Below are 19,990 nucleotides of genomic sequence, written 5' to 3'. Positions count from 1 at the left end.
GAACCCCAAAACATTATATATGTCTTTTTAGCAAAGACCCTAAAGAACACAATCGCGGTCGTTGAAACTTTTTATCTCGCATTGTATTTGCGCAGCAATTTTTCGAACTCTTTTTAGGAAAAGACAAGTTTCCTGCTTTAAAAAAAAAAGAAAAAAATTGCACACAATTGTGGAATGGCGCCAAACTTCGCTACTTAAAAATTCCTATAAACATCCCTTGTAATAGGAATATGGCATGACGGGTCCTCTCTACAGTGAGATATAGGGTCAATAAGACCCCACATCCCACCTCTAGACTGGGAAGCCTGAAATAAAAAAAAATAAAAAAGATCCTGGCTTCGATCATAGCGGTGAGTCAGTAGAAGCACCGGAGGGTTGCGGGGGGGGGGGGGGAGGATGTCCCCTCTCGCCTCCCGTAATTATGATCAAGCAGCGGAACAGCTGCTATGATCATTCTTATGGTGTAGGGAATCGCCGGCTGAAAAAGTTGATATCTGAATAATGCCTGTAGCTGCAGGCATCATTCAGATATCCCCGCACAAAGTCAAGGGCGTCATATGACGGCCGGTGGGCGGGAAGTGGTTAAAATGCTTTTTTTTTTTTAACACAAAGTTGTCTATTTATACAACATTTCTAACAGCATGTACATACCAAAAATGACACCCCAAAATAGATTCTCCTAATCCTCCTGAGTACGGCAATTCCACATGTGTGACACTTCCACAGCCTGGCCACATACAGAGGCTGAGTACAGCCAAGCATGGCTGGGTATGGCCGAGCATTGCCGGGTATAGCCGAGTATCACAGAGTATGGCTGGGTATAGTCGAGTATCACAGAGTATGGCTGGGTATGGCCGAGTATGGCTGGGTATGGCCGAGTATCACAGAGTATGGCTGGGTATGGCCGAGTATGGCTGGGTATGGCCGAGTATGGCTGGGTATGGCAGAGTATGGCTGGGTATGGCAGAGTATGGCTGGGTATGGCCGAGTATGGCTGGGTATGGCCGAGTATGGCTGGGTATGGCCGAGTATGGCTGGGTATGGCCGAGTATGGCTGGGTATGGCCGAGTATCACAGAGTATGGCTGGGTATACCTGAGTATCACAGAGTATGGCTGGGTATAGCCGAGTATCACAGAGTATGGCTGGGTATAGCCGAGTATCACAGAGTATGGCTGGGTATAGCCGAGTATCACAGAGTATGGCTGGGTATAGCCGAGTATCACAGAGTATGGCTGGGTATAGCCGAGTATCACAGAGTATGGCTGGGTATAGCCGAGTATCACAGAGTATGGCTGGGTATAGCCGAGTATCACAGAGTATGGCTGGGTATAGCCGAGTATCACAGAGTATGGCTGGGTATAGCCGAGTATCACAGAGTATGGCTGGGTATAGCCGAGTATCACAGAGTATGGCTGGGTATAGCCGAGTATCACAGAGTATGGCTGGGTATAGCCGAGTATCACAGAGTATGGCTGGGTATAGCCGAGTATCACAGAGTATGGCTGGGTATAGCCGAGTATCACAGAGTATGGCTGGGTATAGCCGAGTATCACAGAGTATGGCTGGGTATAGCCGAGTATCACAGAGTATGGCTGGGTATAGCCGAGTATCACAGAGTATGGCTGGGTATTACAGGGCATTGCAGAGTATTGGCAGGGCATTGCAGAGTATTGTCAGTGAGCAGCGCTGTGGGCATTACAGATCTAGCCCACAGCGCTGCTGCCAACGATCTCTCCCCTCTCGCAGTGTACTGATCGGTACAGAGAGGGGAGGGAGGAACCATTTGTTTACAAGTAATCGCTCCGTCATTTGATGGAGTGATCACGTGGTAAACAGCGTTTACCGTGATCCATGTTGCAGTCATGGATGTTCTTGAGTGCGCGCCCCAGGGGCACACGAGAGTGGAATTTTGGGAGGACATCATAGTATGTTCTCCCGGGGTTAAGCAACCACCCTGTAGCTGTCATTTGGCTATGGGCTGGTTGTTAAGCGGTTAAAGTTGTATTTTTTTTCCCCACAATGCTTTGCAAAAAGAATATTTTTTTTATTTATTTTTTTACAAAATTGTAGAATTATCAGGTTATTTCTCACACATGGCATATGCATACAACAAATTACACCCCAAAATACATTCTGCTACTCTTCCCGAGTATGGCGATCTCACATGTGTGAGACTTTTACACAGCCTGGTCACATACAAAGGACCAATATTGAAGTAGCACCTTCAGGCATTCTAAGAGCATAAATGGCACATCTTATTTATCAACTACCTATTACACTTTTGAAGTCCCTGGAGCACCAGGACAATGGAATTGTCCACAAAATGACCCCATTTTGGAAAGCAAACACCCTAACGTATAATCTATGAGGCATAATGAGTCTTTTAAATGGTTCATTTTTTTCCAGAAGTTTTTGGAAGGTGTGGAAAAAAAAAGAAAACTTTTTTTTTTTTTTTTTTTTTTTTTTACACAAAGTTGTCAATTTATAAGATATTTCTAACACATAGCATGTATATAGCAAAAATTACACCCCAAAATACATTCTGTTACTCTTCCAAAGTATGACAATACCACATGTGTGAGACTTACACAGCCTGGCCACATACAGAGGTCCAACATTGAAGTAGTACCTTCAGGCGTTCTAGGAGCATAAATTACACATTTCATTACATTCCTATCTATCACACTTTTGAAGGTCCTGGAGCACCAGGACCATGGAATTACCCACAAAATTACCCCATTTTGGAAAGCAAGCACCCCAACGTACATTCTCTGAGGCATGAGCTGCAAATAAGTACTCAGGTACTCTGATGACCTGGTAACAGGTCCTCTTTATTGGGGGGGGGGGGGGGGGGATCAGTGTGTGTTGGTGTACACTGTAAGCGGTAACGGGATGTTACCGCAATCTCCTTCTCACACACGATCGGTGTGTAAGGAGGAGAACCCAGTAACCTCTTGTTACCGCAGTTTGTTGACATTTAGTGATGAAAGAATCACAGTCGATCACGTGGTAAAAAGCCACCAGCCAATGGCTGTTTACCAGCATCTGTGATGAGCAGTGTTCCCGGGAACACGCCGCCATTGACGTGCATCGCGCCTTAGATCGCGCGCATGCGATGTACAAAGTGAGGCGGTACCGACTGTAAACAGCCATGCCCTCAGTGGCAAGCAGTTTCTCCGTGACACACCACCAAAGGAACAGAGATGCGCGCATACGATCGCACGCATTCCCTGTTTAAAATGGAGAGCCGTCATATGACGCTCTCCCAGAATGAGAGCTGTGCTGCCTGGCCGTCATATGACAGCCAGCGTGCGGCAAACGGTTAAGTTGTTCAGAAGGAATATTTAAGTTTTCTTTGTTCACTTTCTAAATCCCTGTACAGGAAAATATTACTTACCTCATAGATGTTTGGATGCCACATTTTTGTAAGGAATCGGAATGTTGGAGGAGAGTATGGATAATCTATTGGGAATTTCAGTTGAGCCTGTTACAAAAAAATAAAAAAATTCAGGTTAACATATATAAAATACACATAATAAACCTTCATCAATGCGGTTTAATGGAAGGAAGGAGCCAAAGCTTTTTCAGCAGGAAGCATGAGCTGTGTGCAGCTAGACATGGCTGTCAGATTTGTTCATACATAGCCACCCATCTGAGTTAACATGCAAAAAAAATCTGACCGACCCTGGACTTTGTGTGTAACTAGAACACAGAAACGCAGACGCTGGATGCTGATTAAGTGGCTGCCATTAATTGGTCAGTTTGTATGTAGCCCTAGCACAAAGTGTTGCTGCATACAGAGGTGGTGCTTAGTCACCTCTTAACACAGCAAACCATCTGTAGAAGTGCAGAAACAAGTGGTTGATTTTCACCCTGGGGCGGAAGGTGCGTCGGCAGTAAAGCACCGCTATTTTTAGCGGCGCTTTACCGTCGGATTTGCGGCAGCCGCTATTGGGGCAGTTAACCCCCCACTAGCGGCCGAGAAAGGGTTTAAACTGTTAAAAATGTATCGCCGCGGTGCCCCATTGATTTCAATGGGCAAGACTGGTGTATACACCGCTCCAAAGATGCTGCTAGCAGGACTTTTTACCGTCCTAATAGCGCACAGCTCCAGTGCGAAAGCCCTCAGGGCTTTCACACTGGAGACAGCAGCAGCTGTTTCAGGTCGGTTTGCAGGTGCTAAAAAATAAATAAAAAATTAAGTCAGCAGCTACAAATACTGCAGCTGCTGACTCTTAACCACCTTCAGACCGGACCATTTTGCTGGTAAATGACCAGAGGTCTCTTTACAATTTGGCACTGCGCTGCTTTAACTGGTAATTGCGCGGTCATGCAATGTTGTACCCAAACAAAATTTGCGTCCTTTTCTTCCCACAAATAGAGCTTTCTTTTGATGGTATTTGATTGCCTCTGCGATTTTTATTTTTTGCGATATAAACGCAAATTTTGAAAAAAAATGATATTTTCTACTTTTTGTTATTAGAAAAATCCAATAAACTCAATTTTAGTCATACATTTAGGCCAAAATTTATTCAGCCACATGTCTTTGGTAAAAAAAAAGTCAATAATTGTATATTTATTGGTTTGCGCAAAAGTTGTCACATCTACAAACTAAGGTACGTTTTCTGGAATTTACGCAGCTTTTAGTTTACGACTGCCTATCTCATTTCTTGAGGTGCTAAAGTGGCAGGGCAGTACAAAACCCCCCCCAAATGACCCCATTTTGGAAAGTAGACACCCTAAGGAAATTGATAAGTGGCATGTTGAGCCCATTGAATATTTTATTTTTTTGCCTCAAGCGATTGAATAATGACAAAAAATAATTTTTATTTTTTTTTTTTACACAAAGTTGTCACTAAATGATATAATTGCTCACGCATGCCATGGGCATATGTGAAATGACACCCCAAAATAAATTCTGCTGCTTCTCCTGAGTACGGGGATACCACATATGTGGGACTTTTTGGGAGCCTAGCCGCGTACGGGGCCCCGAAAACCAAGCACCGCCTTCAGGCTTTCTAAGGGCGTTACAGTTTTGAAGGCCATAAAATGCCAAGATGGCACAAACCCCCCCCCAAATGACCCCATTTTGGAAAGTAGACACCCCTAAATTTAGGGGTACACTAGTGAGACTAGGTAATAAATGGCGGGTGCCCTGAAACTATAAAAAAAATAACTAACCAACCAGCGTCACCTGTAACAGTTATATGGTGATCACTGGTGAAAGGGTTAACTAGGGGGCAATCAGGGGGCTTTATGCGGTAGTATATGGGGGTCCCTGGCGCTATAAAAAGCTGCGGCGAACCTAAATACCTACCTGCCTAACTAGCGTCACCTGTGACACTAATACAGTGATCAGAAAAACGATCGCTTATTAGGCTGGGTTCACACTGGAGCGATGTGGGAACGCCACGAATGCGCGGCGGGTTCCCGCATCACATGCCTCCCGGCGGCAGTTCACACTGCCCTATGCGAACTGCTGGGAGTGTCAGTGAAATGTTAATGACACCCCCAGATCAGTTCGCATATCGCAGTGCGATCTGCAAACTCGGATCGCATGGTGTGAACACCCATGCGATCCGATTCTGCTGCGGACCAAAAAAAGGGTCCCGTGCGAGTTTGCGGCGGGTGCGACACGAATTCAGCCATACTATCTGTATGGCTGAACTCGAATCGCACAGAGATCGGATGTGATTTGCACTGCAGTGCGAATCACATCCGTTCTCATAAACCGCTGCAATGTGAACCCAGCCTTAGTGACACTGGCGACGGGGGGTGATCACGGGGTTAAACCTTTATTGGGGGGGTTAGGGGGGTACCTTAGAACTAAAGGGGGCTAACCCTAACTGCCCTAACAGTTATTACAGTCACAAATGACACCCGCCGGGTGATCAGGGGGTTAAACCTTTATTAGGTAATAAATGGCGGGTGCCCTGAAACTATAAAAAAATAACTAACCAACCAGCGTCACCTGTAACAGTTATATGGTGATCACTGGTGAAAGGGTTAACTAGGGGGCAATCAGGGGGCTTTATGCGGTAGTATATGGGGGTCCCTGGCGCTATAAAAAGCTGCGGCGAACCTAAATACCTACCTGCCTAACTAGCGTCACCTGTGACACTAATACAGCGATCAGAAAAATGATCGCTTATTAGGCTGTGTTCACACTGGAGCGATGCGGGAACGCCACGAATCCGCGGCGGGTTCCCGCATCGCATGCCTCCCGGCGGCAGTTCACACTGCCCTATGCGAACTGCTGGGAGTGTCAGTGAAATGTTAATGACACCCCCAGATCAGTTCGCATATCGCAGTGCGATCTGCAAACTCGGATCGCATGGTGTGAACACCCATGCGATCCGATTCTGCTGCGGGCCAAAAAAAGGGTCCCGTGCGAATTTGCGGCGGGTGCAACACGAAATGGCTGAACTCGAATCGCACAGAGATCGGATGTGATTTGCACTGCAGTGCGGTGAGAATCACATTCGTTCTCATAAACCGCTGCAATGTGAACCCAGCCTTAGTGACACTGGCGACGGGGGGTGATCACGGGGTTAAACCTTTATTGGGGGGGATAGGGGGGCACATTAGAACTAAAGGGGGCTAACCCTAACTGCCCTAACAGTTATTACAGTCACAAATGACACCAATGCAAAAAAAAAAAAAAAAGCAATTGGTGTCACTGTGACTGGGGGGGCAGGGGTAATTGGGGGGTGATCGGGGGTAAAGGGGGGGTGTGAGTGTGCCTGGCATGTTCTACTGTGTAGTGTAGTGCTTGTGCAACTCACCGATGCTCTCTCCTCGGTGCCGGAACGAAAAATACCGACACGGAGGAGAGAATACATCACTTCCTCTCCTGTGTTTACATTACAGGAGAGGAAGTGATGTCACCGGACATTTTCATTCGTCGGGAGCGATCGCGAGGGGGTGGCCATGAAGGACCCGCGGGCAGGCAAGGACGTACATGTAAGCCCTTATGCCTGCCCGTGCCATTCTGTCGACGTACATCGTCGTGCGGCGGTCGGCAAGTGGTTAATAAATCAGACACTTACCTGTCCTAGGGGCTAGCGCTTTTTTTTATTTTTTTACAATTTAGGAATTTTAATAATTTTTTTGTGTGTAGAACACTACTTTAAGTAGTTAAACTGACATCAGGTACAGATCAAAGCTCATCCCTTTGAACTAAAAGTTACAATGTTTCCTTTTATCTCTCAGCACTGAGCAATGTTGATAAACATTTGCCAGATGGTTGTTTTTTGTTTTCTTTTGACAGCTGTGATTGAGCAGAGAAGGGCTCTGCACTTGTTACATGAATGAATCTTGGAAATGCTGGAAATAAGATCGAGGGTGGTTGAATTGAGATCAGGATTTTTTAACGATCATGCAGCTCTACTGCCTATGAAAAATAGAGTATGCTCATTTTTTGAGCCACCGTAACATGAGATAAATATTTAAAAATGAACCACATAGATCTGAACAGGCCCAAAGGGAAAGAGCAATAAGGCCTCATACACACAGACGTTTTAAAAACCGGGATGTAAAGCTAGTACAGACGTCAGGAAAAAAGCAGCGTTAAAAACTCAATTTTTTCCGTGTTTTGAACTGAATTCAATGCACGTTAAGCCGCGTTGGCTTTCAGCCGCGTTTTTCAGTCTATTCAAAAACCAATGGTTCCCTATGGGAGCCCACTGATTTGAAAAGAAGTCGTACCAGAAGTCGAATCCAGATGATCCGACTTGCGGTGTGACTTGTGTGCTCAGAGCACGCAGACCGGCCGGTCAGGAAAGGGAGTGGGGACGAGAGAGTGCTCCCCGAGCCGTACCAGGCCGCATGCCCTCAACAAAGCACCTTGTCCCCATGATGAGGACAAGGGCCTCTTCTCGACAACCCTGGCTGTTGGTTGTTGGGGTCTGCGGAGGGGGGGCTTATCGGAATCTTTACTCATTTAAATGAGTAAGGGGTAAGTGTTAAAAAAAATAAAAAAAAACACACACACCACAGGTTTTTAAAGTAATTAGGCAGCTCCGGGGGTCTTCTTTCGACTTCAGGGTCTCTTCAGACTTCTCCGGCCTCTTCTCCTGGGCTCCTCCGCTATCTTCTTCCAGCTCTTTTGCTAGCGTTGGCCCGGTCTTCTTCCTTTTCCGATGTTGACACGACGCTCTCTCCCACTGTAATACAGCGTACGCGGGGCGCAATGATTTATATAGGCATGGGGCGTGGTCACCGGGTGATGTCACCCAGTGACCACCCCCTAGGCCTATATAAATTGTTGCGCCCTGCGTACACTGCATTACAGCGGGAGAGAGCGTCGTGTCAACATCGGAAGAGAGACGACGACGGCTAAGACTGGGCCAACGCTAGCAAAAGAGTTGGAAGATGATAGCGGAGGAGCCTGGCAGAAGAACCAGAGAGCAGGGGAAGAGGCCGGAGAAGTCGGAAGAGACCCCGAAGTCGGAGGACCACCCCCGGAGCTGCCTAATAAATTACTTTAAAAACCTGTGTTGTGTTTTTTTTTTTACACTTTTCCCCCAGGTGAATGCGTAGGGGTACAATGTACCCCTTACTCACATAGGGTGGGGGGCCGAGATCTGGGGGCCAATAAGGGGGCTCCAAGATTCCGATAAGCCACCTGCCCGCAGACCCTGAGAACCAACGGCCAGGGTCGTCAGGAAGAGGCCCTTGTTATCAACATGGGGACAAGGTGCTTTGGTGTGGGGGGGGCCAAAGCACCCATCCCCCATATTGAGGGCATGCGGCCTGTTACAGCTCGGGGGGGGGGGGGGGCACTCGTTCGCCCCCACCCCCTTTCCTGACTGGCTGGGCTGCGTGCTCGAATAAGGGTCTGGTATGGATCGAGAGTGCTGAAGTGCGAGAGTGTTGAAAGCTGAAAATTGGCCTGGGAAGAAAGGGGGTGAAAGCGCCCAGTATTGAAGTGGTTAAAGGTTAGGTTTTGTCAAGTTATAGTTGATACAGTGAGAGAAAAAAGGATTTGATCTCCTGCTGATTTTGTACATTTGCCCACTGACGAAGAAATGATCAGTCTATAAATTTTAATGTTAAGTTTATTTTAACAGTGAGACCGAACAAAAATATCCAGAAAACTGCATTTAAAAAATTGGATCCCCTATCAGCAAGATTTCTGGCTCCCACATGTCTTCTGTGCAGGTAACGAGCTGAGATTAGGAGCACTGAGCAGGTTCACACAGGGGCAGCATGACTTGCAGCGCGACTGCCTCAGGCGACCTGCACACGACTTCAGTGGCGGCTTGCAAAATGACTTCTGTATAGAAGTCAATACAAGTCGCTTGAAGTAGTACAGGAACCTTTTTCTAAGTCGTTTCTAACAGTTCCATAGTACAGAACAGGGCGCGACTTGTCAGGTGGCTAAGCCGCCTGAACAGTCGGCCCTGTGTGAACCGGCTCTAAAGGGTGTGCTCCTAATCCCAGTGTGTTACCTGCATAAGACACCTGTCCACAGAAACATAAAATAAGAAACACAAAATAACTGTCAATCTCCCTCAGTCTGGGGCTCCATGCAACATGTCACCTTGTGGAGTTTCAATGATAACGGTGAAGAATCAGTCCAGAACTACATGGGAGAATCGTGTCAATGATCTCAAGGCAGCTGGGATCATATTCATCAAGAAAACGACTGGAAACACACTACGCCATGAAGGAATGAAATCCTGCAGCTCCAGCAAGGTCGCCCTGCTCAAGAAAGCACATGTACAAGCCCATCTGAAGTTTGCTAATGAACATCTGAAAGATTCAGCGTAGAACTGGGTGAAAGTGTTGTGGTCAGATGAGACCAAAATAGAGCTCTTGGCATTAACTCAACTCGCCGTTTGGAGGAAGAATGCTGCCTATGACGCCAAGAACACCATCCCCACCATCAAAAAATGTAGGTGGAAACATTATGCTTTGGGGGTGTTTTTCCACTAAGGGGACAGGACAACATAACTGCATCAAAGGGATGAATCCCTCTAGAGTTGTGTGCAAACCTGGTGGCCAACTAGAAGAAACATCTGACCTCTGTGGATCGTTTTTTTTTTTCCAGCCTAGAGGAGAGATATGGGGTCTTATTGATCCCATATCTCACTGTAAATATGTCCGATCGTGCCATATTCCTATTACAAGGGATGTTTACATTCCTTGTAATAATAAAAAAAAAATTGACTTTTATTCCTAAGTGTAAAAAAAAACAAAAAAAAAAATAAAACAAAAAAAAAAAAAAAAAATTTAAAACGCCCCTGTCCCCGTGAGCTCACACACAGAAGCGAACGCATACGTAAGTCCCGCCCACATATGAAAACGGTGTTCAAACCACACATGTGAGGTATCGCCGCGAACGTTAGAGCGAGAGCAATAATTCTAGCTCTAGACCTCCTCTGTAACCCAAAACATGTAACCAGTAAAAAAATTTAAAGCGTCGCCTATGGGGATTTTTAAATACCAAAGTTTGGCACCATTCCACGAGCGCGTGCAATTTTGAAGTGTGACGTGTTGGGTATCTATTTACTTGGCGTATCCTCCTCTTTCACATTATGCAAAAAAAATGGGCTAACTTCACAATTTTTTTTTTTAAGCACGAAACCGTGTTCGAAAAATTGCTGCGCAAATACCGTGCGAGATAAAAAGTTGCAACGAGTGCCATTGTATTCTCTAGGGTCTTTGCTAAAAAAAAATATATGTTTGGGTTCTATGTAATTTTCTAGCAAAAAAAATAGGAATTTTACATGTAGGATGAGGTGTCAGAATTGGCCTGGGCGCGAAGTGGTTAAAAAATTCTACAGGTTGCATGTTTTGCGTTACAGAGGAGGTCTAGGGCTATAATTATTGCTCTCGCTCTACCAATCGCGGCGATACCTCACGTGTGGTTTGCCCGCCGTTTTCATATGTGGGCACTACTCACGTATGCGTTGGCTTCTGTGCGTGAGCTCGTCGGGACGGGGGTTTAAATTTTTTTTTTTTTCTTATTTATTTTACTTGGTTTTATTTTTACACTTTAAAAAAAAAATATTAATGGATCACTTTTATTCCTATTACAAGGAATGTAAACATCCCTTGTAATAGAAAAAAAGCATGACATGTCCTGTTAAATATGACCTGTGGGGTCAAAAAGTCCTCAGATCTCATATTTGGACTTAAATGCAAAAAAATTTAAAAAAATTAAAAAATATATACCTTTTTTGACGTTGCTTTGACGTCGCTTCCACCCTCCTATGGTATAGAGACGAGTGGGGGCCATCTTAGCCTCACTCGTCTCCATACCCAGCCATCAACAGGACCCGATCGCCTCCGCCGCTACCGATGGCTCCGGTAAGCGGCGGAAGGCGCGAGAGGGCGGCGGAAGGGGGTGGCACCTCTCCCGCCGCCAACGGTGATTTTTTTTCTAAAATTTGGATAGTGTGGTGAATTTAGAACACCTGTCAGCAAAAAACAAAAAAAAACACCCACACTTGTGTCCTCAATGGGGAGAATTACTCTACAACAGAGGCTTAGAACTGTACTACATTTCTGTGCAGAAAAAAAATGCACCATTGGAATACACGAAAAACACTGTGTGCATTTTTAATACAGAAAAAAAAAGTGCACTGAACTGCATCTGGTGTGAACTAGCACTAAAGCACCACAGCCACAACATGTGAACCACCTTTTCCAGCTAGCATGTAAGGTAAACCACTTAAAATGGAAGTAAACCCTTCCAAACAACTTTGACCTACAGGTAAGCCTAGATTAAGGCTTACCTGTAGGTCCAAGTAATATCTCCTAAACCTATATGGTTTAGGAGATATTTGCCCGAAAATGGGCACCGCTGTCTACGGCGCATGCGCCGTAGACAGCGGCGCGCAGGCGCACTAAATGCGGCAAGTCCAAGAATGGATTTGCCAAATTTGTCTACTCCCGTGCGCATGCGCGGGAGTGACGTCATCGCGGCTCCGGCGAATGGCAGCGTCGGAGCTCCGAGACGCGACTCCCGTGCGCATGCGCGGGAGTGACGTCATCGCGGCTTCTCCGCTGTCATTCGTCGGAGCTGCGAGAGACGCCACAACCAAGATGGATGCGGCGGACTACAGGTGACAGCGGCGACTTCGCTGGCTCCTGTGTCAGGTAAGTGACACATAATGAGCTACTATGCGATGCATAGTAGTCCATTATGCTTTACCTTTGCAGGGAAAAAAAGAGGAAGTAAACCCATCAGGGTTTACTTCCTCTTTAAGGACTGAGCCTCTGAGATTTGGTGTTTACAAGTTAAAAACAGTTTTGTTTTTGTTTTTAGAAAAGGACTTAGAACCCCCAAACATTATATATATTTTTTACCAACACCCTAGAGAATAAAATGGTGGTTGTTTTTTGAAAAAATTCTAAATAATAAGACAGCAGTAAAATTAGCCCAATTTGTTATATTGTGAAAGATAATGTTACGCTAAGTAAATTGATACCCAACATGTCACACTTCAAAATTGCGCCCGCTCATGGAATGGCAACAAACTTTTACCTTTTAAAATCTCCATAGGAGATGTTTAAAAAAATTCTACAGGTTTATTGATCTCACTTCAACGATCGCAGAAATACCTTACACGGGTGGTTTGAACATCGTGTTCATATGCAGGTGCTACTCACGTATGCGTTTGCTTCTGCATGCAAGCTCAGTGGGACGGGGCACATTAAAAAATATATATATAATAATATATATTTTTTTTAAAGAACAGTGTAAAAATAAAGTGTCACTTTTATTCCTATTACGAGAAATGCAAACAATCGGAAAAAAAATGTAAACATAGAAAAAAACATGACAGGGCCTCTTAAACATGAGATCTGGGGGTCAAAAGGACATATTAACACACTAAAATGCAATAAAAAAATATAAAAAATATACTAGTCTCTTAAAGAGCTATGGGTGGAAGTGACATTTAGATGTCGCTTCCGCCATGCAATGGTAAGGAGACGGGTGGGGGGCCATCTTCCCCTCACTCATCTCCATACCACACTTGGAAGAGGGCCCGATAGCTTCGGAAATCGTGGGAGGGCACAGGAGCCTGGCGGGAGTCCCCCTCCCGCCACCGATAAAAGTGATCAAGGCAAATCCGCTGCAGGGACCACTTTTATCTGAAATCGGACCGCTGACGAACAGGATACCAGAGTTATGGCAGATAGCTGCTGCCATAAGAACGATATCCCTCTTCAAAGTACCGCTGTATAATGACGGTGTGCGGTCCATAAGTGGTTAAAGTGAGGAGTAAAACTGCAGCTCAACCGCTTGAACTTTCCTCAAAAAGGTGAAGTCCCACTGGTTCGTTCCCTCCCCCAGCCTGTAACTAAACTAAGTTACAAGTTGTTCACACCCCCCCCCCCAAGGAGAGGGGAAGGGGAAGTACCAGTTTTTATCAGTACTCACTCTCGCATTCCTTGTCTAAGAGAGGACAATATCCTTTGTCCCATCCCCTCCCACAGCATGTCACACACGGGACGATTCACAAAGCGCAGTAGGGAGCTAGCTGTGGTTCCTCCGGAAGCTAGCTCTGGTATGCAAGATGGTGGCGCAGAGGACCTGCAGCTATAAGGGAAGACAGCACTGGACTCAAGTCAGTCAATGGCAAGAACCTGATTTCTAAAGGCCCAGACACACACAATCCTAAAATCAGATAAGATTGTCCATTTTTTTTTTTTGCATGCTAGTCGCATATCAAACATGAAGAGTCTACTAAAGTTATGAAAATTCTCCTACCACAGAATAAAAATCGGACAACTGTACAGATTAAACTAAAATCATACAATCTGGTATCATACGAGAAAAATTTCCATGCTTGTCCGATCAGATAATATCGGATTAATGGTCGTGATCGGCTCTCCAAATATCTGTACCTCTGCCACTTCAAAAGTGGTATTTTTCGTACTCTTTTCCGATCACGTATATGGCCTTTGAGGTCAGCAGCTATAATATATACAGCGGGTAAAAATAGGTATTGAACGCGCCATCATTTTTCTAGGTAAATATATTTCTAAAAGTGCCATTGACATGAAATTATCACCACTTCAGTAACAACGCATATGCACACCATACATACAAAGAAATCAAACAAATAAGTTCAAAAGTTAAGGTATGTGTAATAAAATGGATTGACGCAGGGAAAAAGTATTGAACACATGAAGAAAAGGAGATTAAAAAAGGCACGGAAATCCAAGAGCTGAAATCTATCAGTAAATTAGAAAGCAGTCCCTTGTCAGTGCAAATTAATATCAGCTGGTTCAGTCTCAACTGATAGCTTATAAAAAGGTGTCACACAAGAAACATCTCATGATGGGTAAAAGCAGAGAGCTCTCTAAAGACCTTTGCAACCTTGTCGGAAAAACATACTGATGACATTAGTTACAGAAGGATTTCTAAACTCCTGAATGTTCCAGTGAGCACTGTTGGGGCCATAATCCAGAAGTGGAGAGAACATAATTTCACCATAAACTGGCCACGACCAGGTTCTCCTCTTAAGATTTGACATAGGAGTGAAAATAATTATCAGAAGAGTTGTCCAAGAGCCAAGGACCACTTGTGGAGAGCTTCAGAAAAACCTGGAATTAAGCAGGTACAATGGTTTCAAAGAAAACAATAAGCAATGCACTCACCCGCCATGGCCTGTATGCATGCTCACCATGCAAGTCTCCATGGCTGAAGCATGATGAAGCTAGTTTAAAATTTGATGCTGCACAACATTTAGACAAGCTTGTGAAATACTAAGAATATAATCTGGTCAGATGAGACCAAAATTGAACTCTTTGGATGCCATAATACACACCATGTTTTTCAGCATACAGTACTGGCAAACTTCATATCATGGCAAAGAGGATGGATAGAAAAATGTACTAAGACATTCTTGATAAAAATCTGCCGCCATCCACCAGGATGTCAGCAAGACAATGATGGCAAACACCCAAGCCAAGGAAACTCTCAATTGGTTTCAAAGAAAGAAAATAAAGCTGCTAGAATGGCCAGCCAATCACCTGACTTGAATCCAAGAGAAAATCTATGCAAAGAACTAAACAGAGTTTATAGCAGAGGCTCACAGAACATTCAAGATTCGAAGACTGTGTGGAAGAATAAGCTAAATGCATGCAACTAGTTTCTCCATACAGGAAGCATCTTCAAGCTGTCATTACCAACAAAGGATTTTGTACAAAGTATTAAATAAAGTTTCCGTTAGCGTGTTCAATACTTTTCCTGTGTCATTCCATTTTATTACACATAAACTTTGGTTTTGGTTATTTGTATGGATTGCTACCGACATGTGGTGGACATTTCATGTCAATAGTACCTTTAGAAAAATATTTACCTAGAAATATGGTGAAGTTTTTCACCATTTCCCATCCGGGCCAATTCTAGCACTTTGCTCCTACATGTAAAAACATTTTTTTTTTAGAAAAGTACTCCAGAACCCCAAACATTATATGCGTTTTTTTTTTTAGCCGACACACCAGAGAATAAAATGGTGGTCATTGCTACTTTTTATGTCACATGGTATTTGTACAGTGATTTTTCAAATGCATGAATTGGAAAGAAAAAAAAAAAAATAGTAAAATGTTAGCCCAATTTTTTACAATACATGTACAAAAAAGTGCGGCCCCAGCTGTTTTTTATCCCAAAATAGCTATATGCAAGATCTAAATAAGAAATAAAAAATAAATACAAAACAAACAAAATATTAAGATAAAGTGCGTCAATGTGTAACAGGTCTCAAAGACTGAAGGGAAAACAAATCAAGTTAAAGGTAACTTTGCTGCTCAATCAGAAGAATCTGTACTCGCCCACCTCGGGTCCCCACTCACCAAATCTTTGTCCCCCTAGGTGGTTAAGTGCATGTAATCCCTCAGTGTCCAGCTGCTTTCCATTCAATTCATCCGCCTTCTTTCACTTGTTTATATGTAGGATGATCCTCTTTAAAGCGGTAGTAAACCCGCAAATTTTTTTTTTAAACCTGCAAAGCAAAAGGCATAATGAGCTAGTATGCACCGCATACTAGCTCATTATGAAATACTTACCTTAGAACGAGGCGCCGACATCTGGCCCGATCCTTTCTTCCGGGTATCGCGGCTCCGGCGCTGTAAGTGGCCGGAGCCGTGATATCGTCACTCCCGCGCATGCGCGTGGGAGATTTCATTCCGGCCGGCCACTTTTTCAGGCCGAGAATCCCCTTGTGCGCATGCGCCGCTGCAGTCAGCGGCGCATACCGAGGGGAATATCTCCTAAACCGTACAGGTTTAGGAGATATTTTTTTTACCTACAGGTAAGCCTTATTATAGGCTTTCCTGTAGGTAAAAGTTAAAAAACCGAGTATACAACCACTTTAATAAAGGCTTATGGCAAAAATGCTCCTTTCCCAGGGTGAAATTGCTGCTCCTCCATAGACACAGTCAGTCACTGTGTAAACCTTGTCAACCTAGGATAGTAAGTATGTAGCAGTATCACCAAATCAGTTACGCCAATATCAACTTGCTGTTGAAGATTGAGGACTTTTTCAATGAGCTCCAATCACTGCTCTGCTGAGTTGTTTCAATCACTCAGTGATTGGACGTTTTTTTATTGCACATTTGGACTTCATTATCACATGGATTTACTTATGATGCTTTTTTTTTTTTTTTTTTTGCATATGGACATATATAGTTTGGACCAATTGGATGAAATAGTAGCACTGTGATTGATTATTTCACATTGATATGTATAGTCTGATTTATATAGAGTTCCTGGTTTGATCTTGTTATTTATGATTATTTATTATTCATTATTTTCTATATCCCTTTATCATTTTTCATTGGTCTAACCCATCCCAACACTCTGTATTGCCTTACATAATAGGCTATATGCAGAGGACGGGGTGTCTAATCTGTCCATCTTAAGTGTTTAGTTGTACACGTACTTAACACAGGGAAATGCTGTATACAATTTTGATAGCCTCATTGGACAATATAGTCTGATAAAATATATGCAGTGTGATCTCCCTAATAGAGAAGACACTCTGGTCTTCCCATTGTTTAGGAGGGTCTCTGGCCTCGAGTGTTAAAGAGGAATCTGGAAACTCCCCCAAAATATTGGCCTAGTTCATATAACTTTTTGGGGGTAGCGCCTAGGGCCCTAGTACTTTTTTAATATAATTTTTACACATCCACAGCCTTCTGGTGGGGGCTGAGGATTTATAGGGCGGCGGCAACCTAGTATATACCTTAGTGCGGCTTCTTATAGCATTTTTTACCTTTGCAGTGCCATTTGAGCCCATACAAAATGAATGACTCTAATCTCACTGCAAAGATTTGCATGTGATTTGAATAGAGATGTGGTACAATTCCTGTCCTAACAGGTGGTTTCCTGGCTGAAGTCACTACGACAAGCCTGGATTCACAAAGGAGCAGTGCAGGCAAAACCGCGCGATTCGGACAGGAATTGCACATGATCTTTTGTGGTGCGATTAAAGCCCATTCATTTTGTATGGGCTCAAATTGTACTGCAAAGGTATCAGTACTCAGCGAGTACTTGACCCAAAGTATTGGTACTCGGCAGATGAAAAAAAAAAAAAAAAAAAAAAAAAAGGTATTGGTGAAACTCTGGTAATTTTCCATTCCTGGCTTTAATCCATGGCAGTATACTACCAGGAAACAGAATATCCCTCAGGTTAGACTCCTTTCACACTGATGTGGAGCGGTTTGACTGCACCGCGGGTGTAGAACAGTGTGCCCTCAGGTTGGGTGTAGGTTAGCTGCATCTTTCTATATAGTTCTATGTCCTGCAGTTTTGGCTACAGCCGCTGAGCTAGAGTTGCCACCTCATCCCTTTAAACCTGAACACATTTGAATTACACAGGTTCTGAGGCTAGTTTAATGCAGATAAGGTGCTAAGTGAGTTTATCACCTTAATCAGCCACAGAACCTGTGTAATTAATGTTTGGGTTTAACGGGATGAGGTGGCAAACCTACGTTCCACTTAAGGCTTGATTCACATTGGTGCGATGCGGGAAATCCTGAGAATCCACATCGCACCTGAATCACAGGCGGTTCACACTGCTGCATTATGCAAACCACTGAGAGTGTCAATACAAAGTTAATGACAGCCCCCCAGATCGGTTTGCATATCGCACTGCAAACTGTCAATTCGGACAGGAATCGGAACTAGGGTTGCCATCTCATCCCTTTAAACCCAAACACGTATGAATTACACAGGTTCTGAGGCTAATTTAATGAAGATAAGGCACCAAATTTGTTTAATTTCCCCCTTAATCAGCCACAGAACCTGTGCAATATGTGTTCAGTTTTAAGGGGGATGATGTGGCAACCCTTATCGGATTGCACCCACGCAATCCAATTCTGGTGCGGACCAAAAAAGGGGTCCTGGACGACTCTGGTCCGAATCAGCCATACTATCTGTATGGCTGAATTTGCATAGCATGTAGTTTGCCCTTCAGTGTGGTGTGAATTACATGTGATGTTGGACAGTAAGTGCCGGTTCACACTATTGCAATGGCAGACATTGCATGTAATGCGCAGCAGTGCACTGCTGTTCACATTAAATGCGATGTCAGCCATACAGATAGTATGGCTGATATCGCACCGAATTCAGTGCAAACACGCACAGGACCCTTTTTTCTGTCCAGACCAGGGTGCTGCACTAATTACAGACAGGGAGTCATTTTCCAGATGTGCGGCTGCAGAGATCAGGAAATGTCTCACTGCCTGTGATTAGAGCAGTGCCGACTTCCTGGTGGACTATGCGGACACGCCGGCGCGCATCCCTATCGGCCAGTGCACCAATGTGAACCCAGCCTGAAGGGGGCCTTAGAGGGATTTTCTCTCACTTCCTGTTGCTTCTCTGACAGGAAGTAAACCCAGAGAAATCTGAGAGAGCTTAACCCCTTCATAACCCTATGGAAAACTAACAAAAACTCGTGTGGTCAGACATCCTTTGCCCTAGTCTTCCCCAGGCCTGTATACAGCAACCCATTACATAAGACAAGCTGCTTCCTCCTCACCTTAAAGTACCCCCCTTCGTAGAAGGTGCTGGGGGGCCCAAAGATCGCCACCTCCCAGTTGTACAGATCCCCCTCATCCACCAGGGTGACCCGGAACCCCTCCACTGGCTCCTCCTGCAGCCCCTTCATCTCTAAAAGGAGCGCCTTCTGAGAACTGGGCACCGGCATCAATTGCCGGGCCATGGCGGCTCTGCTCCGGAGTCTCTGCACAATCCCTGTCCGGACACACGACACCTCAGGAGGACATAGCGTCGACAACAGCTCGCCGTCTACCACAGAAAGGGGGAGGCGCGAACTACAACTCCCAGCAGCCCGGGGCCCGATGACGCCTCTCAGTGGCGCTGCTGTTGTGTGAGGGATGGGGGGGGGGCTGGGAACACAGGAAAGCTCTGCTGGGTGGGGGAGGGGAGAGCGTGTCCCCTCACTGGAGCAGTGCTGGATGGGAAGACAAAGCGTCCAACTGTTTCTGACTGGGATTTGTGTACCCTGCTATTGGTCTCATTTAACCACCAAAAGTGTTAGGCCTCATTCACACAAACATAAAAAAAAAAAATGTAATAGCATACACAAGTGTTTGCTGAATGCAGCTGCATTGTTTTTCATGGAGACATTCACAAAGGTGTGTAAACGAGCAGCTTTCAGGCTCTGTTTACGCTATTCATTGGAATGGGCTGCTGTGCTGCGTGAACCGCAAAAAAATAAAATAAAAACGGTGCGTTCACCTTTAACATAACGCAAGGTCTTTTTGAGCATATGGTTCCCACACCCACTATAGTGTTGCGTGGGGGTGCCATCTCATCACATAAGGCTTTCACACGGGACGGATCAGTGATGATCCCCCGTGGATATCCGCTTGCTTAGTGGGAATCACCCTGTTGATTCCCGATGAGCAGGAAGATGACAGGTCCGTCTCTGCACACTGCTCAGGGATGGACCTGTCAGAGCGCTGCTCTCCCCTGTGGGAGATCAGATGACATCGGCCCA

The 19,990-nt window shown here is 44.8% G+C and overlaps 1 protein-coding gene across 1 annotated transcript in view; it reads right to left on the bottom strand.

The window, feature by feature from the left end:
• The window catches only part of CDC34 (cell division cycle 34, ubiquitin conjugating enzyme), a 63,695-nt gene extending 44,317 nt beyond the window's left edge, over positions 1-19,378 (bottom strand). The window contains exons 1-2 of the mRNA XM_077475622.1: positions 19,007-19,378; positions 3,400-3,486 (exon numbers count right to left, since the gene is read on the bottom strand). Of these exons, the coding sequence (XP_077331748.1) occupies positions 3,400-3,486; positions 19,007-19,189 (270 nt within the window). The 5' untranslated portion in view covers positions 19,190-19,378. The remainder of the gene's footprint in view (positions 1-3,399; positions 3,487-19,006) is intronic.
• Between the last annotated feature and the right edge of the window lie 612 nt (positions 19,379-19,990).

The sequence above is a fragment of the Lithobates pipiens genome, unplaced genomic scaffold, assembly GCF_037356315.1.
Source record: "Lithobates pipiens isolate NorthernLeopardFrog02 unplaced genomic scaffold, aLitPip1_a1.2 Scaffold_13, whole genome shotgun sequence".
Classification (NCBI taxonomy): Eukaryota; Metazoa; Chordata; class Amphibia; order Anura; family Ranidae; genus Lithobates; species Lithobates pipiens.
The sequence above is the reverse complement of the archived record's forward strand: the minus strand, read 5'-3'. Positions and strand labels throughout refer to the sequence as shown.